This window comes from Hirundo rustica, chromosome 1 (genome assembly GCF_015227805.2).
Source record: "Hirundo rustica isolate bHirRus1 chromosome 1, bHirRus1.pri.v3, whole genome shotgun sequence".
Lineage (NCBI taxonomy): Eukaryota > Metazoa > Chordata > Aves > Passeriformes > Hirundinidae > Hirundo > Hirundo rustica.
In genome coordinates, this window is record NC_053450.1 from 106,182,804 (window position 1) to 106,208,943 (window position 26,140).

At 40.5% G+C, this 26,140-nt stretch overlaps 1 protein-coding gene across 8 annotated transcripts in view; it reads right to left on the bottom strand.

Moving 5' to 3' along the window:
- EZH2 (enhancer of zeste 2 polycomb repressive complex 2 subunit) overlaps positions 1-21,705 on the bottom strand; it is a 50,972-nt gene extending 29,267 nt beyond the window's left edge. For 2 of the 8 annotated variants that reach the window (XM_040063249.2, XM_040063233.2), the window contains exon 1: positions 19,108-19,173. In XM_040063249.2, coding sequence (XP_039919183.1) covers positions 19,108-19,145 — 38 coding nt within the window. In that variant the 5' untranslated portion in view covers positions 19,146-19,173. Of the gene's footprint in view, positions 1-14,308; positions 14,418-19,107; positions 19,174-21,636 lie in introns of those variants that run through there. The other 6 variants (XM_040063259.2, XM_040063224.2, XM_040063289.2 and 3 more) reach the window with 5 other exon arrangements.
- Between the last annotated feature and the right edge of the window lie 4,435 nt (positions 21,706-26,140).

The window sequence follows — 26,140 nt, forward strand, 5'->3', positions numbered from 1 at the left end:
CACATACAATACCATCCCAATCGAACAGGAAAAAAAAAACGAAGTGAAAGGCACCAGAAAACAGTAATTTTAATTGCAAATCAGTGGACATTTGCACTTCTAATGCCTCTACACAAAAAGTTACCTGATGGATTTAAAGGGGTGAAGAGGAGCCAATCAAGATTCCCACTGCAAAGACACACACTGGAATCCTTGCAAGCAGCCTTGTAAATTAACTTCCGGAGAACTATGTTCACAGCAGACAAACCTTTTCCTCCTTGCAGAAAGGGTCCTCTTCACTAAGACACCAACTCCTACAACAGACTTCCGGAGATGACCTCAAGTACAAAGAGGTACCCCAAGGAGTACTCAATCCTCCCACCCAGTCACTCAAGCGTGAAAAAATTGTAGAAATTCAGACAATGAGTTTTGAAACAGCCAGAAGTGGAAGGAGACTTTGCTCAAGAATTCTACAAGACCACAAACTGCCCATTGATTCTACTTTACTGATCACCCTCCTAGTGCCAAGTGGTTCATTTTTACGTTACAGGACTGTTGGGAATGAAGTTTTATTTTTATGTCATAAACCAAATGCCTAGCTAGAATATGCCAATCTGCTCCGTATTTTTCATAATCAAGGACCGTATGCTACAGCTATGCTGGCAATGACTATTTTGACAGCACCCTGAAACTAAACCACTACATCAAAGACCGGCTTCTTCTCAAGAACTGCATTGTAAAACCTACAATATTCCACTGAATAGCTCAAAACAGCATTCACATGGACTGAAAGGCTGAAATGTCCAGTTGCCCAGGATTAATACATTCTCAAACAAGCATAATCAGTATGAGCAGAAACAATTCCAGCCCTCCTAATTATCAAGGCAGGTGAATGTGAACAGAAGTGTCATCTTTGGGCTTGAATCCAATGCCAAGTGCTACCTTCATTGCCCCACGCTACAGCTGCCGTAACAGCCCTAAGTACAGCTTTTTCAAAGTTACTTGAAGCTTACTGCTCTATTTTCAGCTGTTCTGCAGAGGTCAGATTTGAGTTCTACCAGACTTGATGATGATGATGAGAGGGAAAAATCAACACAGAACCTGTTTATTCTCAAGACTATGCATTCATTTACAGTGAACAAAAAGGTACTAAATCTACAAAAGCCTGAACTCATTTTCATGCAAGACTTAATAAGATTTAATAATATTTTGCAAGAAAAAATGTTGGGGTTTTAGATTTAGGATGAAAAAATAATCTACAAATAAATAGCAGAATTGCTGACCCAAATCATGGGAAACATCCTTTGAGAAAAAAAGACACGGGATACAAATAACTACATAATTCACCTGACTAGACAGAAGGTGAGGATGGAGAACCATTGTGGGAAGATAAATCTAGAACAAAGCATCAAACACAGTTACCCTGCTTCCATGCACAAGACAGCAAGTAAAATCCACCTGTACCTCATTCATCACAACCCTAGTGGTTACAAAAGATAAAAAAATAAAATTATACTTAAAAAAATAATCCTGGATCATCTTGTTAGAACTTAGACAAGACAATCAGGGATTCAAAGTGCACTATGATAGTGATTAAAGAGGAGCATAAAAGCATTATGAGGTATAGAAAATACATTGTATCGTATGGTAAATGAAGCAAAGTAAAAATATTGAAAAGCAACCCATTAATTGGAAATATAGTCGACATAGAATAAGTACATTAAATAATAGACAATCTCAATTTGTAAGCAGTACAGAACATCAAAATTGCTTCAGTTATGATTCAGCCAGAAGACATGGAAAAAGTATCAATGAACTCAAAAGATGATTGAAAGCTCAGCTGACAATACTGAAGTAACATAGCCCATAAAACTGAAACACAAATTACATTTACTTACTCTAATACTGCCCCAACCACAGCCCTTCTTATTCTTGCTTCCTGGATAATAACAAATGATTCTGGCTTAAAAAAAAGCTTTCTTTACTGAAATTAAATTGCCAGATAAGCCCTGCTCATCAGAAGCAGATCTATACAGAAATCACATATAATTGGATTAAAAACAACAGACAAACCCGACAGAATTTCCATCTTTCTTTCATACGACTTAAGTACAGTCCCAAGAACACCCGACAAACAAGGATTTAAGACCTGAGAGAACTACATCCCCATTTAAAAAAAAAAAAAAAAAAAAAAAAAAAAAAAAAAAAAAAAAAAAAAAAAAATCTATTCAATTTTCCAGTAATTAACATCACTGTTACCTGTTGTATTAAAATGGTAACAAAATAATACTTCATAAGCAGATTAGTACTTCCTTTTAAAACAGCATAACTTACACTCAGGTCATTCATCTGAAAACAAACATGACTTTTATAAGAACACCCTCCTCTTGCACTACTTTTAAGTTGCTGTCTGGGGTACAGCACAGACAACTTAAGGCACCAAATAACACGTAACAGAAAATGAAAAGAAAAAAAGCACTGTTGCTTATGTCAAGTTACAGCAAGAAAAAGTTCTCCTACATAAAGCCATAATGTTAATGTGCAACAGTCAGTGGGATATACACCATACATCAAGACCAATGTGCATAAACAAATTAGAAACTACATCTTAAATGGCAAGTCCATATTAAGAGAAAAAGCACTTAGTGGAAAGAAAGCATATGCACAGAGAGTATACAAAATTATACCTAAGGGGGGGAAAAAAGTGTCCTGGATGCATGTTTGTAAAAAAATTTTCAGAGATTGTCAAAATTAATACATTACTGGTCTCTGAGCAGCAGATCCAAGTGAACCACGTTTATATGTTTTGGGGCAGTCTAACGTAACCAAAGTAGAATTCCTGTGTTACTAACACATGTACTGTGGCGGGAAATAATCTGTTTTGTGTCCCAAATCTCAGAAGAAAGTACAGAATAAAAATAAACCAAGGCAGGGGCCAGAGCAGGAAGAGCATATTCAGAGAGTTAGTTCTCATTCTGCAATTGTTCTATCATCTTCACATTAGGACTAGAGACAAATGCCACTGATGATTTGTCAATGTCAGTTCAAAGGTTGCCCCCAAAACTTTAAATTTAAGAAGCTAGACTTGAGAAATTGGGATAAGAAGTTTCACAGGCAGGGACAGTCAGTGTTGGGGAGTAAAAGACAAGAACTATGAAAATAGGGTGCTGTACACTAACTTCAAGTCCCTGAGAGCAGAAGTAATTTGGAGAATCAAAAGACTTCAGGGAAACATCAACATAAGCTCTGGGGCAAGTTCAGGGCTGTAGATGCTGTCTCAAGGCTACTAGAGGTCTACTTGCCTACTACCTGTGTGTAAGACAAACCTCTCCCAAATCACTTTCTTGTGCATGTAAACAGTAGAACTGGTGAAAGTCCTTTGAACTGTAACAGATTATACCGTTCTCACTTTGCTAGTTAAGGCAAAAACCCTGTTCATTTTCCTTAAACTACATTGTATGGGAGTCACAGCTAGGACCGCAGAGTAGAGAAGCTAGTGAACGTTAAGATCCATTTGTCAGAACTAGTCAACTTTTCATATAAAGTTTCAGAATATTCTCTACAGCAGCTGAAGTGGAACAAACTAAATCCCATCTGTCTGAGAATAGTTAAGCCTGTCTTAAGACAGCACAGTTTGAAACAGTTTCCATTCAACAAATAAAACATGATACTGATTGTCTTAGTGCAATGGTCTGATTCCGAGAGCCCCCAGGCCTTGTCCCTCTTCTCCGTCCCCATTTCCCCTTCTGAATCCCACCAGTTGTTTGTATTGTTTAAAAATCTTATTCTTTCCCATTTTTTTTCATTCTTTTGATTAAAATGGTCCAGAGAAACCATCAAACTGCCAAAGAGCCAAGTCCAGAGAAGTTCTAGCCACAAAAAAAAAAAAAAAAAAAAAAACCTATGTAGCAGCCAACTCAGTTATTTATGGGCAAAGTATTGCTTCTCCAGAAAAGATACAAAGACGGCAAGTATTAATTCCACAGCAGTGATACTGTTTCTAGAGAAAGCTCTTCTCCCACAGTGCAATATGACTTCCATGCAAAAACCTCAGCTAACGGGACAGATCTCACCTGGCATATGGAAATCTTGCCACAACTCTCCACACCTCCTCTGCAGAAGAGGGAATGCTGTGAACTGTCTCATTCCACACTGGGCAATCACCCCCATACCATGACAAAAAAGAAAATAATTATACTAATGAGAGGACCAGTGTTATCCCAGACCCCCACCAAGTACAAAAAACCCCAAAACTAACCCCTCTTAAGGAGAACAATAAGGGGGGGTATTAGGAATGAGACACACAAAACCCACCTAAACACAAATTTAAAAGAAAAACCTACAAGAAAATAGAAACATAGCTGTTCTTTTCGGTTTCCACTCATACTTGCACAGCCGGAAATAAAAACAAAAAAATGGCTGTGTCCTAAAGCATATACATTTGTTTCTTAGAGAAATCCTGCTAAGTATTTCATAATTCTGTACAAGAGACACATCTTTACAGTAGGTTTTTAAGAAATTTCATGCCTGTAAGCTTAAATCAGGCAACCCTTACTAGCAGACAGATTGTGTACAATACATCTAGGATTCACAATGAGACAAAGAAGTGTAGAACAATTTCAGCTCAAATTGCTCCTGTTTTGCCTACAGAACATAGAAATAGCCTTATTTAAACACAATGTCCTATTTTTCTTTGATCATTTTGGCAATATCCATCAGTGACAGACAAGCACACAGATAATTCTCTAAATTAGGCAGCCTATTCAAACAGTCATACGGCTGTCAAAAACTATATTTAAGCTCCTCTGGCTACCATGCCAAATTTCAGGGAAAAAAAGATAAATTAATGAACATTTTCAACTGAGAAGCATGGGAGAGCAAATGAAGGGGCCTGCCCTTTTAAAGGAACACTATTAGATTGTAATTGTGCTTAATATTTTAAACTGCAGAAATACTACATTATCTTCCCACTACTCAGGATTCTTATTTGGAGATATTTATGAATCAAAATATATATTTGTACAGTATGGTATAATTTACAGGTTGGTGGTTTTTTTGGTTTGCTGGTTTTTTGAGGGTTTTTTTGTGAATTAATCTACACCCATAAGGTTACTCACATACTTTAAATATATGCTAATATAATACAGCACTTCAGAGCACTCCTAACCATCAGTTTCAGTGCAGAGGGTGGGGGGATGGTAAAGCTGGAGGAGATTGTAAAGCCCAGTGGAGAGAGTGCATTCGAAATCTGATGGAAATAGAATAATGAAATAAGTAATCAAGGGGGTTTTTGATGCCTATAGTAGTGAGAGTAATGAAGGTATAAAATAATTCAGATGGGGGGCATGGGCAGGCAGGGGGGAAGTACTGCTTCTACCTCTCACGAAGGCAAATGCTTTCACCCACGGTTCTCAGAAGCTGGAGGTCCAAAGGAAGGTGTTAAACTGCAGGACCCTGCTCAATGGATGATACCACAGTGCTGCTTGATCTCCCTTCCAGCTCACCTTCAGCCCTGTCTACAGTGACCTGCCACTGGAAAGCTGGAAAGTGACTGGAAAGCTCAAAGCCTGCACCTGCGCTGTCATTTCAAACACTATACCCCTACTAATTTAGAGTCCATACTACATCACGAAGGTACTCAAAGTAACTTCCTCAGCAGCAATGGCACCTTACCTCATCCCACCCTTCCCAACTCCTTATTTCCACCCCAGTACAACGCATTAACTAAATTCAAATGACCAATGACAAATAAAAACTCATAATTGCAATTGTTTTCAGAAACATGGGTGAGCTTCAAGATGCCACCCACAGCAGTGACATCCTCTGCACAACTACAAAGCAGGAAGAATTTTATAGAAAATCAGGCCAGCACTAGAGAAAAACTAGTGCAGGCAGTGAAACCACAAACGGGCACCGGTTTTGAACATCAGTTTGCTCTGGAGTGGCAGGCACACTCTTTAGCTGTAAGCCTTTATCAGATCCAGACAGCATACAAGTCTTTCAGCCTGAGCTTATGCAACCTTACTAATGGACTAACTATTATATAATAAACCCTACCTGAAGTGGACACAGAACTCCTTCAAGCATCTACAGAACTTAAAGAGGAAAAAACAAAACAAAACAAAACAAACACAACCACACCCCACCACACCTTTTGATGTTTTTTCACAAACCAAAAAAAAAATTTTACTTGGGCAGCAGAATTTAGGACAACTTTCACATTTGACCCTAAAATGCTGAATTTTAGCAACAGAAGGGATTAACATTTTTCTACAAGCTTGCAAAAAATACGGTACTTGCTAGAAAATAGGGAAAAACCAAACATCACCACAAAAAAATGCACTTCAATATCAAAATTCAATGAGTTAAGCTTTGACCTGAAGTTGTTAACTCTACCAAACTACCTCACGAAGAATTCATAACATCTTTTTGTTACAGGATTTTACACAGCGCAATACAAGAAAATGTTCAACTGCAGCTAACTATTTTTCAGATATGTTAAACTAAACTTTACTGCTTAGAAACTCCTAGAAATTTCCTTTTAGTATTCTGTTTTGTGCACCCTAAATGCCAAACAAGATAATACAGTCCATGAACCTATCCTAAATCTTTCCAGAGTAAGCAGCTTCCAGCACTCTTACTTCAACTATCAAGCACCTGAAAAGCGAAACAACAAACCAATAAAACACATACATACAGCCAGACTTCAAAAAGACTAACTTGAAAATGAATTATAAATTAATACTCTAATCTACCAGATCTGTCTTCTGCATTTATATCACACTTTTTTAATACCACAGAGAGATACATTAAAAAAAAAATTCAAAACCCAATACTCTTCTTTTGTATTAAGTAAGAAAAACTGTTCAGTTGTGATTTCAGAGCTGCTATGTCTTTCCACATTAAGTTATGCAAGCTGTAGGTGGGGGGGAATGACACTCACAGAACTTCAAAGGGTTTTTTACCTGTGTATTACAGCAAACACACAGAAAGATATAACTTGAAGTTTTATAGTTGCCACTCTGTTTTCTGGATTTTCTAAAACAAAACTAAACATGGTTTTCTTTCAAACTTATCTGTGTAAAATACCACGTTCTCATTTTCACAGAAAGAAATATATTCCCAAGGCCACTGTCAACTTGGGTATTTCAGAGCCCGAACTAGACCAACTAACAAAAATCTCTATCTCTGAAATACAACATAGGAAAGATTAATATACTTTATTAATAATATTTCACTACAAAACCAACTATAGCACATTTAATCTTTTACAGAAATAATCAGAAAAATAGATGGGAATAAACGGAAGTGTGTTTTTACAACTTTATATCACAGAAGTGTGGTATTTTAAGTTTGTAGTACAGTTCAACCTATTTTCAGAGAAGAAATACCTAAAAATACTTATATATGCTTTTAAATCTAAATCATGTTGTTATTCCATATGCTGAAGCACTGTATCATTAAAGGCAGTTTAAATTTCAAGAAATAACTTATATCAAATGCATCAGTTCAACTACCTTCCTCAAATGCTATTTGGTGTCAGTTTGACCTGGAAAAGACATCATCTGTCCACGGTATCAGTGGTCACTTATTTCTACTTCTACACAGCCTTCTCTACTGTGAGTGCTTAAGTGCTTATGATTCTGTAATCAAACTAGGTCAGGAGGGAAAAAAAAATACTGTCTAAACAGCCCAGAAAGTGAACATACTTGGGTTTTAAATACATTTTTTTAACAAAATCAGCTCCACATGCTGGTTTGTTCAGCAGCCACAGATTTGCTCAATTTGTTCAAGCCATGAATTCCTGAATTCACACAAGGGACAGAGGGGCAATATTGGGGCAGAAACAAGAGGCAAAGAACTAAAACTGGAGAGAGCAACAGTTCAGGCTTCAACACAAGCATTTGTCAAAGCATGCCATCCCTCTGACACTCAGTTTTACTGGTACAGAAAAATTATTCTTAAGAAACAGAAACATTTATTAAGCCACCCATTCCACCCGTTCCATTCTTTGGGCAGATAAAGGCCAGCAGCTTGTATTTGGCTTAACTAAGACCAGGTTCTCTTCAGAAGTATCTAAAAGAAAAGGATCAGTTCATTAACTGATCTAAGCAGGTAACTCCAAACATTTCCTCTGTTCTTCCTCATTCTGACAGGCACCAGTGGTTGGGGACGATGTAGGTTAACAAAACACTCATGATCAGCTCTGACAAGATTACACGTTCTGCCAGAATGTTCTCGATCACTCAAGAGGTGGAAATTTTTACGGGCTATTATCAAAGACAAAACTCTAATCTGATGGAAGGAGAACCATCAACAGCCTCAGATGTACCAATGCCAACCCCAAACTGAGAAGCAATGACTGTGTGTGAAAATTCACAATATTTCCTCCTCAAGTTAGGAGAAAACCTCTGGCTTGCAAGTAGAATTAAAAACCTGTTCTGCAGTGTGGGTAACAACCGCATCCAAGACATTTTAGTGTCAGCCCTCACACCAAGACAAACTGATGGTGACTACAGGCTTTCCAGGTAATACTGCAGCTCCAAAAGTAGAAGGTCTGCTGCTATAAATAGGCATGTTTTTATTACGAGCAGTCTCATTACAAGTAAGCTCCTATTATTGTTACAGCTATTTATTTGTAATTGCTATATGCTACATTAAAATACATTTCAATTAGTAGAATCCCTTTTACACTACCCTGTCCCTACATTATTGTGGGGTTGTTTATGTACCAACAACCTGAAGATCTTGCCTCCAGTGGAACTGCTTTTAAATCCAAGGCCAGTGTACTTTCTCCCTCCTGATATAAACAATGGTTACTAACTTATAAGGAATTACCAAACAATTTCACTTTGAAGAACAACATTTCAACCAGAACTAAACAGCGCATTCATTTACCTGTTTGCTTTTTGAAGCTTATGACAAATACATCCTAGCATACTTCTCAACTAGAACCAGGAAAGGAAGTGGGATCTTAAAATGGCATTCATTTCCTCTCTTCATTGCCTGTCTACGCTAATTCAGCATCTCAGACCAACTCTACATAGCAAATATGGTAAGTTTGATTGTGCTGATCAGTTAACTCAAATTATATCAGCTAACTCAAATTATATCACTCAAAGGATGCATAGTTTTCTAACTGGACCAAAGCTGTTCATGCTGGCATCATAAATATCCAAGCTGGAAAGGAAGAAACGGAACCATGAACCAGAGTCAAGGGAAAGCAGAAAAAATCCTCTCCTCTTCAGTGCAAGCAAACCATTCCAGCATGGAATGGTTTAGACTAGAACATTTAGCTTCCACACCATGTAAAACATTATCTTTCACACTGTGTAGTTTTTTGTTCTTAACAGCACTTTGGACAATCAATGCAGTTACTGTGTTAACTACTTCTGCAGGAGTAGCTTTCAAGAAGCTGTTTCCTGCTATCTCTTGATCAACTAAAGATTGCTCTGAAAAGATGTAGTCAGTGACAAACAATAGCAGCAAACTTGTCTACATCACTTGAGTGCAAGACAAATGAAAAGCTAGTATAGGTTACTTCAATTGCATTCTGCCTTATACATCTCACTACAGCCACTCAACGAGTATTAGCACAAGCCAAAGGCTTCAAGGCATGTTGCATTTATTCTTACAAATATTATTTTAAAATATCACATGTAAGCTCCCCAAACTCCTGAACACACTCTTAAGAATGTGTCGTATTTCTGTCTGTTTCTAGGCCTTATCAAAATTGGACGAGTCACTCAGAGAATTTCAACGACAACATAATGGAATTAACTCCCTGAATAGCTTGCTTTCCTACACAAATCAGAGCTAAATGCAGACAATCACAGAATTTGAGCACTGTTCTAGCTCTTCTACTGAAACATGCTAATCTATGCTGAAACGAAAATACAAGAGGCAACAGACAAGACTCAGTAAAGGATTTCATTTCAATATAGGAAGAAAATTCTTCCCACTGAGCGTGGTCCAGAATAGAAATGCATTAAACAGAGTTGTCAGAATCTCCACTCTTGAAAATATTTTAAAAGTGGTCTGGAAAATATGATTTCAGTGCTGGCCTAACCCAAGTGGGACACTGGATCAGATGACTTCTAGATCTAAAACTTCTACAAGTCAACACATCTCTCAGAGCTAGGCCCGCCATCGCAAAACAACAACCACACTATTTCTAAAGCTCATGCCAGGGAGTTTGTTTGCCTTTTAAATTTCAGCTAATATTCAAAAGCTGAAAACAATCAGCACTAACACTCTTAGTATTTCAATCTGCTACAGACACAATGTGAAAAACACTACCATTAAAGGAACAATAATTTGTGAATTAAAATGCTTAAGAGCTTAATCAGACTAAACTCCTGAGTTTGGTGTGCAATCGCTGATTCTTATAATCTATGGAAACGCTGGTCTCCTTTAACAACTCCATCAGCTAGCTAGCTCACACACTCCTTTCCACTACTATTCCATGTCTTGGTTCATTTGAAAGATGCCTTGTCTTGTTAACAGTACAGTTGGAACTTTCAGCTCTCTCTCTTAGAAACTGTAATTAAAAAAGACAGATTGGAAAGCTCTTAGCTAATTAAGAAAGCAGTCTAACCAGAATGCTTAAACTGAACATTATGTTTAAAATAAATAAAAAGGCCACATATAAGGGCTGTTATTTTCAGATTAGTTGTCTTATCCTAATGGGGTTCTGCTTCTCTTATAGCCCAACCTTTGTGCCTTTAAAGTGTCACTCTTTTCAGACCTTTTACTTTCTGCCATTTAAATGACTACAGCCTTAGCTTGCACTTGGCATACTTAAGATCAGAAGGCTGCTCTCTGCCCTGGTATATTAAATGATTGGTTGTCTTTTGGTTTGGGGTTTGTTTTGGCTTTCTTTCACTTTTTTTTTTTTTTAAACTTGAACATATTCTAGAAGAAGCCACTAAGTGAGTCAAGTGGTACACACATTCACAATAAGCAACGATTCTATGATTTGCTTCCCCAAAACTTGAAACATACTGCCTCAGTTATTTCTTCCCAAATGCAATGGGGTTTTTTGGGCCTTGTAACTAACCCACTAATTCTTTAAATTAATAGCCCCCATCTCATACTTCAAGATACTCAAGACTAATGAGATGCTTTCCTGTATCTTTTGAGTAAGAATTCCAGCTAATTTCAAAACAGGCTTATAGGGAAAAAAAAAAATAAAAAATCCCTACTTCATGGCAATTTCAACCTGGTCATGATGTGTTACCTTGATCTATCAAATACAAAATGACTATGCACAGCCTTTTTTCTTACAGCTATGTGTGAGTGGCTATCTCAGTGAGCTAAGAATAGTTTCACAACATATTTAATCCAATGAAACTACTTATTTGTAGTAGCACTACTATGAAACTAGCTTTTTAGCTATAACGACTATATTTTTATTTGCAGGATTGTTTCCCAAACCAACACTAGTTACCACTGGAGGGTTTACTAAAATATATAACATGGGCAATACCTTGAATCTGAGCTAAGCAGTGCCCCAGAATTTCCTCTAAATGGCTGTTTTTTAGCCTTCCTGTGATAACAAGGCAGATGAACCCTTCTGCATACATACTCTACAGGAACTTCTGATGCAAATGGCAAACATAAACCAAATGTGACATGGTTTACTGCCCACTAAGTTACATATATGTTCTGCAACAATTTCGTGATGGACTACAAGTGCTCCAGCATTATGAAAAGCTTCAGCATGTACATAGATTCTAGAAAAAAAAATAAAAACTTAGATATTGGGGAAGTCATTAAAAAGAAAATTACTGGGAGAAACACCACTCAGGGCTGCAGACACTGACGTGTCAACAGAGAACAGCCCCTACCCAAGCAATGCCACTGCAGCCAACTACCATTCCAAAAATTCATTGTCACTACTCTCTGCTCCAGTGTGTAACATAATTGCATACAATATTTTACATCAGCTACAATCCTGCACTGTACACCTAGATGGTGCTAGGGAATGCTCCTATATTAGGTATTCTACCCTTCATGCCAGATTTGGTAGGAGCTGGAAGGAGCACGTTTCCCCTCCACATATTTAACTCCTGACTTAGGCTTGCCTTGATCACAACAGATACTTTCCTTCATCAATTACTGTTTCCAGTCTGTTTTTAACAGTGGAAATAATCTCTCCAAACTTATCAGACAAAAACAGACAGCCTTTGACTTTCAAGCATCACCCCTACTTTATGCTGGCATTGCTATAAAAGAAGCCCTTTTACTTGCACCTATGCTATCATTTCCCTCCTGACAGCAGGAGCATTTTTGTAGCCATTGACAGAAACAAGGAAGTTCTCTGGCTGACTATCTTGCTGCTTTTAACTGAAGAAAGTGAGCATCCAGTCGTTCTGGCCCCACCTAAAGACACTGACCCATGGCCTTAGGCATTCCAATTTTCAGCTCCTTGTGACAGTACTAAATGCCTACATCTGCAGATCAGTTTCTGGATGTACTCAGTTCATACCACTTCTTATTTGAAACGCTCTCCTCACTTAGTAAGTCAGAGCAGTTCAGTTTTACTGACAGAAAAGACAGACAGAAAAGTCAGCTTGAAGGCTCACAGAACTCACTTTTTTTTTTTTTTTTTTGATCATGCTCCCCATCTGATTTTTTTTTTTAATTATAAATATTTGTTTGTGTCCTACGGCATTTCTTGCTTTCTCCTCTAAGAGTTCATTCACATAAATAGTTTATCACCATGTTGCATTAAAATCCTTCTTAGGAGTTTCTACCATTATTATATACTGACCAGGCAGATACTAAAAACTCCCATGGAACAAGGAAAAAAGAAAGGAAAGAATGAGGAGTCAAGGAGTTCTTGGATATTAAATAGAAAGAAATGGTGCTTCACTCCCTTTTGCTTCCTGGAAAAGCATGACAAACCTTAATTTATCTTCTTGCTCTTTTAAATGAGAATCTTCTATTTTTCTGCATTAGAAAACTAGCAAAGCAAAGCAACTGCCGGTATTCAACAGCCCTTACTCTATCTACCTGCATGTTAAAAACTTTGCAATTCAGAGTTTATAAGTAACTCTTGATCTTCCAGAAAATAATCAAATTTGTGCTCCTTAATATCTAAAAAAAATTTTAAATTATCTGCTTCAGAAATTTAAATAGAAATCATTAAGAAAGCAAGAACTCATCTGGTCATGACAAAAACCCCCAATCATTTGAAAAGATTTTGTAACTAATTATAGGTTGATTAAACATGAAGTACCTGAGCAAGATCCCACAACAGCACTTTTCTAGAAATCAAGCTTATTTGAGATTTTCTATGAGACAAAGAAGGAGGGCATCAGTTTGAGGAATTCTTTTTTCCTAATAGCACACTGCCTTTGGATTTATTTTGACATTGTCTTATTTTGTGGGAATTCTTCATTTAGAACATTTACTCATCAAGAAACATTGCTGTGGATGCTTCTCAGTTTCATTCTCTCCAGCAGAGAAAAAAAATGTTATGTCCGTTAATAAGAAAACAAGATTTCAATACAAATAGTTCATTTTTCAATACATTTTCTTAAACAAATACAACAGCAGAATACAAAAATTAACTCAACATAATTTGTTTTGAGACAGTCCTTAAAAGAAAAAGATATATCTGTACTGCAGTGTTCTATCTGTATAAGCAAGCCTGCAACTTTCAAAGCGATTATTCCCTTAAAAAAAAAAAAAAAAAAAAAAATCTTTCGGCATCCCCGCTTCAGGATTTAGAGAAAAAACAGACATGAAATCATTACTGAATACCACTTAAGGAGTAAGGGTAACCCATTTAAAAGAAAAAAACTTCTGAATTCCCTGCATTACCACTTTCTTCCAGCACATTTCAACATTTGATACTTTTAGAAAAATACCGGTTTGGAAATAAAAATAAGAAGTTCAAGTACTTGTCCATGTGTGTGTGTTGGGGGTGGGGGGGGAAGAGAACAGGGAGATCATAACCAAATATTTCATATTAAAGACAGAACCAAACTGGCAGTAACGGAAACTGACTGACATTTCACTTCACTTTGGACAATATGAGCTGAACATCATGCAGCAGGTAATGCAACTATTTGCTTTTCACTTGAATATCTGCATCTATAAATACTTCTAACATTTGGATGTATGAGTTAGATTATTTGGCACAAAAACCAAAACATTTCAAAACTCCAAGCAGCACCACAGCAACAAAAAGTTTCAAGCCCAAATTTGATCATACTTTTTACAAGTTACAATTAAAACCATCCCACGTTCCTCACAGCAAACCAAGCCTGGCTATTTGTCAGGAGAAAGCAGAATTTTATGCATAAAACTAGAGTTTCACCTTTGAGCTGCTCAAATGTGTACCTCCAGAATTCTTCTCTTCACACTCATTCAGACACCCAGAGGAGTTAGATGACTCCCACACACATTCCAATTAACCTCTGTTGCCTAACACCTCCATCTCTTAAAAACTTAGCTTTTTGATATCCTGGATAAATCTGGCAGAAAGTGCTGGGAACACTTAAGACACGTCTCCACAGGCAAAATAATTTATGATGTGAATTTGAAGAGCACAGACTATTCCACCTGAACTTGTTTTGTGGACACACCTTTTATACTCTAAAAACTAAAATAGCCACAGGTTCTTCTGTTCAACCCATACTTGCAAAAGCAACACACAATCCACACAGGAAAAACTCTGATGCACTACAATTCAGGTTCAATAGTTATTCCATACTCTTTCCCTGCTTAGGCAAATAGCCTAAACTTTGAAAGACATTACACTTCCATGTATGGAGAATTTACTGTAGAGCAGTCTGGCAAATTTGAAGCTGAACTGGTATTTGCCATTTGCCTTAATAATTCCAAAATGAGCTTCAAATGATGAAAGTAACCGTAACAGTTATTTAAAAACCTATCATTTTAAATTTCACAAAATAACTGGGTCTATTATATGGCATCCTTATTCTGTAAGATATACAGCAATAAATCTACCTGCACATTGTATTAGGTGTTACTTAAAAAGGAAAAAACCCCACAGATACTACTTTTCCAGAAGCTTGACTTAATACAGAAAACTAATTAGAAACAGTTTATCTAGGAAAAAAAAAAAAAAAATCCCAAAGAAAAAGCCAAAACCAAAAAAAAAAAAAAAAAAAAAAAAAAAAAAACAACAACAAAAAAAAAAAAAAAAAAAAAAAAACACCAACATGCAACCCCAAAAAATTCCACCACCTTTCAGTGAAAAAGAAAACATCTTCTTTAGGCTGTGGAAGGGAACTGCAAATACTAAATAAGGTCTTGGGACCTTATGTCTCCAAGTTTCAAAGCAATCATGTACTGAAAACCAGGAATGGTTAAACTATGTTAAGAATAAAACAACATATGTCACTATCTTTTTCCAATAATTATTGGATTTAGCTTTGCACTAAACACATTGGCAATAAATACCCACTAGAAACATGGCACAAACTAGTGGGCATACATCAGGAAGAAGTTATCACAAAGGACAGAATTTACACTGTCCTGGTTATATACTGTAACAGTAAAAAAGAGATGATAATAACAACTTTAATCCATTTGCCATGGTACAGTTCCACTGGTAAATCAAGTATCTGTAACACACATCCAAACGACTTCTTACAGAAGCAGTAAAATTAATTCCAGCTCTAGAATTTATCTCATTAGTAAAAATGAAATCAGACTACACACCAAAAATATAAAGCTTGCCAGATCCACTCAGGCTAAGAAACATGGAAAGGAAACCAGCACACATTAAAAAAATTTAAATTATATATGAGTTATAAGATTTGAGTTTCCTTCCTTTCAAATACTTTGTTTCTTTAAATTACATCTGATGGCTTTGGGATTTAAACCAAACATGCAGGCTGTGAATAGAGAATGCATGGCAGGAAAAACCGAAGTAACCATGTAAAAGGCAGAATGGAAAGGGCCAGATACAACAAAAAACTGACAAGGGAAATACGTCTGGTTCTAGATCAAAAAACAACTAAAAAATATATAAAAAAAAAAATCATACCTTCCTGTAAAGATGTCTTTTCAGTTCATATCTAAAAAAGCCTAGGATGTGAACTGCAATTTGTACTACTTTGTTTGCATAATTACACATACAATGTTACTCAAGCAGGCACCATATGTATATACAAAAAAAAGAAAACTAATAGCCAATTCCGGAGTATTCTGTAATTGTGTATCAAGGAAGTCTTTATTTGCAGACAGTAAGACACCAGATTTACCTCATTTGCTAATGAAATCATATATATCCAAATTAGAAGCTTTGGAAGTTCTACATCACATTTTCAAGCAAATGACAACACTGTGCTGATCCACTCACATCATTACACTGTTATTTTTATCCACAGCATTCAGATCACATGCAGTATCTATCTAAATGTCCAAATGGCCTTCTTACCTTAAGACTACTACTGATTTTACCCCTAGATAAATCATTCCAAATCAACTGCAGTTTTCACAGACAGAGCAGAGGCACAATAAATGAAAAATCCTATGACAAAGCTTCAGCCAGGTAGCCAAAAGCTTTCTTAAATAAGAATGTGATCCACACTAATTTGAGGGTGAGTATTTTTGTTTATATTTTTGTCTGGACACAGCAGGGACATTAATGTCTATTAATCCTCTTCTCTCCCAATATTTTTAAATTACAATCAATTTACAAACCTGTGGCTAAATAATTCATTGTATATTTAAAAATACTTTTCTTTTTTAATATTTTTAAGAGAAGCTTAATTTGTCAATTCTATATGCAAATTATACCTTTCACTCTTCTACTCAAGTTTACTAGTGTTACTTTATCTCCTAATTCAGAACCAAGTCCACAGTCTGACCCATCTTAGTGGAAATCTAGGTGTACAATTAGAAAAAGACTGTGACAATCAAACTGCCCACTACTATCAGTTACAGAAAACAGCATGTTTTAGAAAACTTCCCTGTTTCTTGCTTGGAGCTCAATAGAACCCTTCCTCAGTAAATTTTATTTTTAACTTCACCTCATCCATAAATAGACCTACAGAGCATCATCCCAAAGTCTTCAACTGATCTCTTGTGAGAGCACATAGGATACCTACTCAGTAATTCTGTACATTGTTTTCCTTTTAATCTTTAGATCAACAAAACCCTTGGGCATATACTCAGAGCTAAAAAACAAACCTGAGCATTTGATTAATTTGTAATAAGTGTTGTCATCATCCCCCTGTGAAGCACCCCTCTCCCTTCTGCATACAATTTATACAAGTTTTTGCTGGTTTGGGTAAATTTTATACAAGATTTTCGTTTGCCTCACTGTTCTCACAGACATAGCTATTTTAACTAAAATTATTCCTTAAACTATGTCAGTGCAGGAGTAACTCATCCGTTTAAAGACTGACTTAGCCACTCCAGAATATTTGTACAAGTCATACACTTAGGTGTTAAATGTGTAGATACGTTTATAGATAGATACATTTACAAATGCTGTCTTCAGACACCGCTTCAACTGGCCCAGAACATCTCTCCATGGACCTCACTGACGGAAGGAACAGGAGGTTGGAAGCAGCTTCAACATTAAAATAAACCTCCTGTTACTGTCCTACAGCTTCTGTTAACAGTGGTCTTGTTTGTTAATATAAGTGTTACACAAACAACTCCATCAAATCATTAAGAATTGTATTTACAGTATGTAAATTTCCTTCACTCTTTAAAAAATCTGGAAAAGTGAATTTTGCTTGGATAAGTAATACTGCCAAAATTACTTTATCGATTCAGTGAACTTCCTTGCTTAGCAAAGGCCAGGTTCTGTTTCTGAGATTTTCAGCATCCCTGCTGGGGAAAACACTATTCCCCCTAAAGCTTCACAGATACTTTTCCTCAAGTCAGCTAAGATCCATCTGTAAGTACTAACAGTAGAAACACAGGACTTCCAGATTACAGCCAAGACTAAAGCTTTTCCACAGCACTTTTGCTCAAACACAATGTAAAGCAGACATTTATTAAATGTGCCTTCTGTCAGTATTGCAGCCATTTTTAAAAATAACTCTCACTGTTCAAGCACATGAATATAGAACTGTCATCTAAAATTGTTATTCAGACTTAATATTACAGCTGTGAACTTATGAAAATGCATCCATGATCTATACAGCTAAGGAAGCCGAACTGTCTCATGAATGGTGACAGACCACTCCTTTTGACTAATTGCAAGAGGAATTTTAAAGTGCACCAACTTTCCTGGGAGCACTGTTGGCCTGCACAGGATTCTAGATGTAGCTTATTCTGACATAAGCTGCTTTACAGAAAGGGGCTTGCACTCTCTCTATATCTAATACAGCTCATGCATTCAATACTGCACTACAAAAATTCCCTTCTCCCTAAACCAAAGTTGCTTTGCAGATACATTTTTACTTTCCACCTATGAAGGTTGCAATGTTACAGAACAAGCAAAAACCAGTTTGAAAGCACGTCTTCAAAGAAATCACCGTATTTCAGCTTGTTGGCAATTTTAGCACAAAAGGAAAAAAACACAGCAGGAGGGGGAAAAAGTTGAATTTAAATTTCAAGTCTCTGGCCTAAGTTCACACACCACTATTTTAGCTCATTTTAAACTGAGCGGTGACATTTTATGACTTTTTGAAGGTGCAGATTTCCAGTGTCTACCACTTTTCAAGGTGAAATTACATATTAAAAAAATCTATGAAAGAACCCAAAAGTTTTTTTCCCAATTTTTCTCCTAAATTAAAGTCTTGAATCCTTCCAAAGTTCCAGACGAAAATAGCAGCTGGCATCTCATGGAACATTATACTGTCACAGACTTCTCCACAGGTTGTTTAACTTTAATTGTTACTTTCATTTCTCATGGAGGCAGAGGAAGGAAAAAAATACTTTTCTTTTATTTCCTTTTCTTTTTCTTGTAAAGGAAACTCCAGAACAAGAAATGTGACAGTTTTTATCCAGTACATCAGAGAGTGCTAGCTCTTAAAAACATTCAACACATCACAGAAAATGTTTGAGTCACATCTCCTAAAATACTGGGAGTGCATTTTCTGAAAGACTTTGTACCTTTCAAATATTCACATTTTAATAATCACTAGTGGGACTAGTTATAGTACACTATGTACAAGTAATACTCACCCTTCTGCAGATGCTTTATTGTTACCACAAATAAACATTCCCCGGACTCTCAAATTGATATAGACACTGGGGACAAACAAAGAATTACCTTTAATTTTTTTATAAATTGCATAAAGAATCTGAATGTGCCAACCCCTAAAAAAAATATTAACCTATCTATGAGAAAAATCCTCACTTAGATGTGAAGACTACACAAAATGTGCTGGTAAAAACTCTTCACTGACATCTGTATTAGTAAGAACCAAACTCACAATAGCTGAAACTAGAGTTGCTAGACTTAAGCAAAGACAAACGTATCCTGCCAGAATTAAATTACCTTCTCCAAACTGTTAAATGCTTCTCACCAGAGAGAACAAGAATCTGAAGTTCCAGCTCTAAAAATGCAAAACCTTTTTTTTTTGGCTCCAATAAAATCAGTGGTGCTTTGTAAGTTAGAAATAAGCATCTCCAGTAATGTACAAGTTTGCTAACCCATTCCTGCTGCACATCTGTGCTCGCACTGCTGTTCTTTCATGTATGAATAACAATTGGAATCACCACGAAGACCTGGCAATGTTAAATAAATGTGCATGATTGCCACAACACACCGACTTTTTTTTTTTTTTTTTTTTTAATTATTGGATAAAGATCCTACCACACATTTGTTGCTCACGGACGGCTCAGCCCGGTACCCTCCTTCGCACCTCCCCAGACCCCCTTAGATTGTTAAGTGTCCCGTATCGCCGTGCTTGGCGATATTAGACCCAAAACCCCAGAATTTTCAGCTATTTAAGAACTTTCTTGCGGCGCTCTGGAAGATCGGGATCGCACGGTGTCCTCCAGGATTAGGAAGTTCTCCAGAGCGGCCGCCAGACTGAGTTCCCCCCGGCCCCTCGTGAGCTCCCTTCCCGAGCCTGGAGCGCCCCAAAGCCGGGGCGGGAGCCCCCAGCCCAGCCCCGCCGTGCCGCGGGCGGGCGGCCCGGGGTGCGCTCAGCCTCCCCGCCCGGCTCGCCCCGGCTTCCGGCAGCCCGGGCGGACCTGTCCCAGCCTCCCGGGGGGAGAGGGACGAGCTGCGTGCCGCACTGCCCACGGCGGGCACACGGATTTCCCCTGCCCGGTGTGCGCCGGGCTCGCACGCACAGACACACACACACACCCTCCCTCCGCCCGCGCCGGAGCCGCCGCCGCGTGCCGCCGGCTGGAGCGGAGAGGAGGGGAAGGGAATCGCCGGGTCTGCCCCCCGTTCTCCCTCTCGCCACCCGCCCGCCGACCCCCGCCCTTCGGAGGAGTGACGGCGAGCTCGCCCCCAGCCCGGGTCTGCGCCGCGCCGGGCGGGGATGGGAGCCGCCGGCCGGGCTGGACGGAGCCAACTTAGACAAAGGGCACTCCAGACTCCATGTCTCCCCCCTCCAGCTGTCACCGGCCGGGAGCGCGCGTGTCTGTCCGCCGGCGCCCCGCGGGAAGGGAACGCGGGGGACGGCTGCTCCTCAGGAGCCACCGCCTCCGCCGCTGCCCCCATCCTCCCCTCCCTCCTTTCCTCCCCGCCGCCCCCTCCCCTCCCCCATAACAAAGGACCCGGGTATAAATAGCCGCTCCCGGCGCCGCCGCCGCCTCAAGCCCGCGAGGTGTCGCTCGCTCGCCCGCTCACTCACCCGCCCCCCCGCCGCCCCGGCTCCGCGCCGCCGCCGCCGCTCCCGCCGGTGCCGCCGCCAGCTCCGCTCGGCGCTCCCGCTCTGCCTCCCTCCGCCTCCGGCTGCCGGATTCACCCTCCCGGACCGAGCGCCAAACACGCCGGCCCAATCGCCATCGCGCTCATTGGCGAGCGCCGAGCGCCGCCCCCATTGGACGCGCGGACGCGGCCGGGGCACCGCCGGGCCAATCGGGAGGCGCGGGGGGCGGGGCGAGAGGCGCGGCCTCCTTCCCCACGTGCGGGGGGGGGCAGGGAGGGGTGGGGAGAACTCTTTGTTCTCGCGCTGCCCGCGCGGGGGGACAGGAGGCTCGCGCTCCCCTCTCTCCCGCCGCCCCCCGCCCCCCGCGCGCCCGCCCCCCCCTCGCGCCGCGCGGCGGGGCCGGGCCCGGGGCTGCGCCGCGCCGGGGAGGCTTGAAACTCTCCGGCCGCCTCACGTGGAGAAGGGGGGAGAGGGAGGGGAAAGGGGAGGGAGGCGGGCGAGAGGATTGGCGGGCACCGGGAGGGGCCGCGCTCCCGCTCGGCGCCGCTGCCGAGTTTGAATCGGTCCGAGAGCGGGAGAGGCGTAACGGCCGTAACGGTCCCGGGGGGCGGGAATGCCCGGAGCGGGCCCTTCGTCCCCGCCGCCGCTCCGCCTGTTGCTGCCCCGGCGCGGGAGCTCCGCCGCTGGAGGTTACTCCAGCCTTTCTCCGTCTTCAGCGGGGAAAAATAAAATTGCCGAGATAAGTTTTCCTAGCGGGTACTTAGCCTTTCCGTTGTGCCCGCGTCTCTTTCCGATGCGCCCCGCACCGAGTGCTACTTCCCAGATGCACTGGAGCGGTCGCCGTATCCTTACTTCCACAAGCCCCGGCATCCTTCCTTACCAAATATCACCTCCCCTCTTCCTTGTGGCTACCTCAGAGCATCTTCGGGGCAGAAATTAGCAGCGGCCGCTGTAAGGGGGTCCTGACCGGTAAAAGTCTCTCGCGGGGGAAATAAATCACAAACGCGCCCTCATTGCCAAATCATGCCGTGGGCTTGCGTGTCAGATCTGCGAGCGTGGCTCACAGATCTGACACGTAGGAGAAACGAGGATGTATCAGCCTTGGAGGCTGGGGACAGCCCACGCCCGCGGGACAGCCCCGCCGCTCCCCGGCGGATGTCTCGGCCGGCTGAGTCACTTTGCAGCGCTGCTGCCTCGTGTCCGCGTGTTTGACCCTTGCTTGCCCAAACTTTACCGCCACCAGCCCTCCTTTTGTGCGTCGCACCGACGGCTTCCTCCTCCTCGCTGTTCCGCATCCAGCGCGGTTTCCCTCTGTGGTGGGGGGATGTCATAAATCGCAGCAGCAGCAAAGTGCTCGCTCCGCATCAGGCTCGCATCCTGTTGTTCCCTACGTGCTGTCTCCAACCTCCAAGGTTGCTATCGTTTTCCCTCGTTTGTAATCTACGAGCTGTGCTCATCAATATTGTTGCCGAGGTTGTATCTAAACCTTGAGGATTCGTGCACCGTTACTCTGTCGTCCTGCTCTCTGGTCGCTTCAGCCTTTACTCCTCTTCATCAGGGAAAAAAGTAAAATTGCCAAGTTTTCTAATGGTACTATGCACCTCCCTTGTGACCAGATCCCTTTCCCATTCGTCCCACATCGAGTGCGGACACGCTTCCAATGTGCACTATAGCAATCGACACATCCTTGCTTCCATTATCCTTCCTCACCAAATATCAGCCTCCCTCTTCCTTGTGAATACTTTAGTACTTCTTCAGGGTCAAAGCTCAAAAAATGAGCAGCGGCCACTGTAATGAGGTCTTGAGCGATAAAAGTCTCTTACGAGGGAAATAAATCACAAACGCACCTTCATTCCGAAATAATGGAGTTGGCTTATGTGTCAAGTGAGGCTCGGTGTTCCTCTACTTAAAGGCAATGTGCTTGTGTGTGTTTTATAGGCTCTTTCTATGTGTAAGTACTTAAAATTTCCAGACTTCATTGTGCATTAAATTTGGAGTGAGGTCTCAAGTGTGGGCATTCCTACACTGTATGTTCTTATGGCCTTGAAAAGGGGTTTCTAATTGTTGCCTTTTTTTTTTTTTTTTTAAGCTCTGGGGTTTCGTGAGTTACGAGCAAAAAGCATGCACCAGAAATTATTTCCTGTTACATGTCATATTGTGGTAGATAGCTGTAACCTTCCTCTAATTCTAAGAGTGGCTGACAATTGGGAAAATTATCTTAAAAATATGACCTTTGAAAAATATTAGTAATTTCTGGAAATTCAGCTATTTTGAATCTGTTCTGCCCCAAGATGGCTGCCACCACCAAAATGGCTACCTAGTCCCTTCACAATTTAGGTTTTGTAGTTTATTTTGATCCTTCAATTTGTACTTCATGAGGTCTGGTTTTGGTCAACAAGAACAATAATTGCTAGAGAAGGGTGAGGTAACTTACTGTAACAGGTAAGCCACAAGGTGGAAAGATCTGCGTTTTACAGCCTACCCTGTGAACTAGACCTCAGCACTGATCACATCCTTTTCCTCTCTTGCACAGAAGATTATTCATCTGCTATACCTGAAACTGATGCTCACTAGAAAACGTCACGTTTTGAACTGAGTTACTCTTTCGCCTTTGTACTGTACAAAACAGCCTCTCCAGCAAGGCTCCATTTTAGGCTCTTAAAGCAATGAACTCCTGTTGAGAAACTCCATGAGGTGCTGATTTCCTGATCCATAGTTCAGGCTGTCTCAAACAGTCCAGAGAATTTTAGCAACTGTTTGATTCTCTGCGCAGGGGTTTGATGTTCCAACAAGCTCCATACAGACTTTCCGTTCTCACAGAATAAACCACCCAAGTGGTTTGTAGTTTCTACTGTATTTCTGTGATTAAAGAACAGTTATTTGAACAAAGATCTGCATTACGCAGAGACATTCAGATTGGATCTTTAGGCAAAAATAGTGCAACAATTTTTGAAGGAATTACAAAATCTAGTATTTTGAGGATCCCTTCTGAAAGGAGTGAATTCTAGTGGCAGCATGGAACAGTGCTTTTGAGAAAAGTGGCTAACATTGAAGAAATATACAAGTTGCGTGACAATGAAATAAAATCAGGCTCGAGAAAAAGGTATCAGTTTTAGACCCTTCTGGAACTGTTGAAAGCATTTGACTTTTTTTTTTAATAACTAACACACTGTAGAAGAGCTTTTTCCTTGTTCCCAACACATGAATGTAATGTGCATGTTTACATTGTATGAATGACTAAAATAGTAGAATAAAGATCTATCAGTGCTACATCACCAGCATCGATTAGACATAAAAATAATTGTTTGACAGCATCAGAGGATGTTCCTAACTATCATCGCTTCCATGGGGGGATACTTATGCGCCTCCTTTCTCCTTTTAAAGTGTGGCATTTGAGTCGGGGGGGGGGGGGGGGGGGGGGGGGGGGGGGGGGAAGAAGGTGAGAACAAAATTTTGCTACAAAATAAAGTTAACAGCTAAGTGGTTTCTTTTAGATATTTTTAACATCTCAAATAAGGTGGTATTTCCAAAGTATAGGTTGTTTTTTATGCGCTATTATCCTAAGATTTCCTTGTAGTCAGAATCATACGGTATTTTATCCATCTGGCTGGGGGAACCAAGCAAGACCTGTCTGGGAACTACCTGGGCCTGGATAACCGGAGATGTTGACCAGTTTTCCCTTTGCCCACCCGGTTCCTTTCCGGAGAGGCGCAGCAGTGCTGCCCCCAGCACCAGCAGCCCGGAGCAGACACAGCGGTAGCTGCATCTGTAATTCTTGTGGATGAGCTGGTGACTCGCTGATAGCAGCGTCGCTTTCCTTTGTGCTCGGGAATGGCAGCGTAACAAAGCTGTGTGCGGCTTTGGGCTGGGTCTCCTCTGTGGCCGAGCTGGTGGGCTCCACGGCTTGGTCACACAGCCTCGAGAGATTCAGCCTGCTTGTGTTTGAACTCCCTTGCTCGCTGGAGGGGAGGGAAGGAGGATGCACGCCCTGTCCTGGGTACACCCATCCCTACAATCAAAGCCGGTAGCACTGCACGTAATGTTTCATCCAGCAGAACCTTTAGGAGCGTGCTCTTTGTTTCTTTGTGGTTTGGGTTTTTTTAAATATATCTTATTTATTCAAGGAGTGCCGTCCATACATTAATCATTCATTTCCTAACCCTGTACTTTTCCTGAGACCCCAGCTCGTTGTGTGTCTGAAATTCTGCATTTTGGTCCATGTGAATTTGATGAGATTTTACAACTAATGTTTACATATGTGGAAATGTAAGTACAATCTAAAATCTAAAGTAAGCACAGTCTAAATCTGTTATAACATCTCTTATGCACAGCAATTATTACAGAAATCAGCATATACCCTACCCTTTTTTAAGTGTTGGCCTCTTGTAATATTACAAAAAGGCAGGGATTTTGTGTTAACTTCTAACAAGCAATTAATGATTATGCTTTGTAACTAGCCACTTTGAGATCAGCTATGTTTTAAAATGCTTTGCATTAACGTCTTACTGGTATTTATGGACCAATTTCCCTGAAAGAAATGCAACTTTATGAACTGTTTTGCACATCCTTTCTCACCTCTTTTTTTTTTTTTCCCCATTTGCCATATGCTTCTCTGCAGAATTGAATTTAATAATCAGAAAATAGGCCAACGTAACTTCGGGTACGGTTTTCATTAGGCTAAATGAGGAGGAGACGAGTCATTGCAAGATATAACACATACGACAGTGTCTGTCAGAGCTGCCATATCTCAGGAATGGTGCTTGAGGGTCCTGCACTGTCCTTTGAGGCTTCCCTCACACTTAAAACTAGTGTGCTGTGGGCTGAAGGCACAGGGCCTGCGGGCTGGAAAGGACAGCAGCACAGACCCGCCGTCAAAGGTGAGCCCACGAAAGAAGCACCACACTATGCACTAAGGGTCCCTGCTAGCAGAAGTTACTCCTGCTGTGGACTCTGCCTGCTGTGTAGAGTGGTAAAGGAATGGCTGTCAATTCACTTGATGCACCCGTCACAGGAGCTGGTACCAACCAGAGGAGATGTTCTCAGTCTAGGTGCCAAATATGTTCAGTGGCAAGTGTGGGCATATTGTCTAACAATGACAATTAAATACACTGCATGCATGGAAAAAAGGTGTAACAGAGAGTACACTGCTAAACACAGCCAGGATTTGATGCAGTGCTGTTACAGGAAAATGCAAAGATTTCTGTGCCATTTACGGGCTGCCTGCCTCTGATGCTGTGAACTGTAACACATGCAGCTGGTTCCTACCTCTGCAAATGCACCAGTCACACACACACACCTCACACACGTCCCCAAGTAGCAGAAAGCTACTTGACCTTTCACTGAGTGTTTGCCTCATGTGTCATGTTAAAGGTATGTAATATATT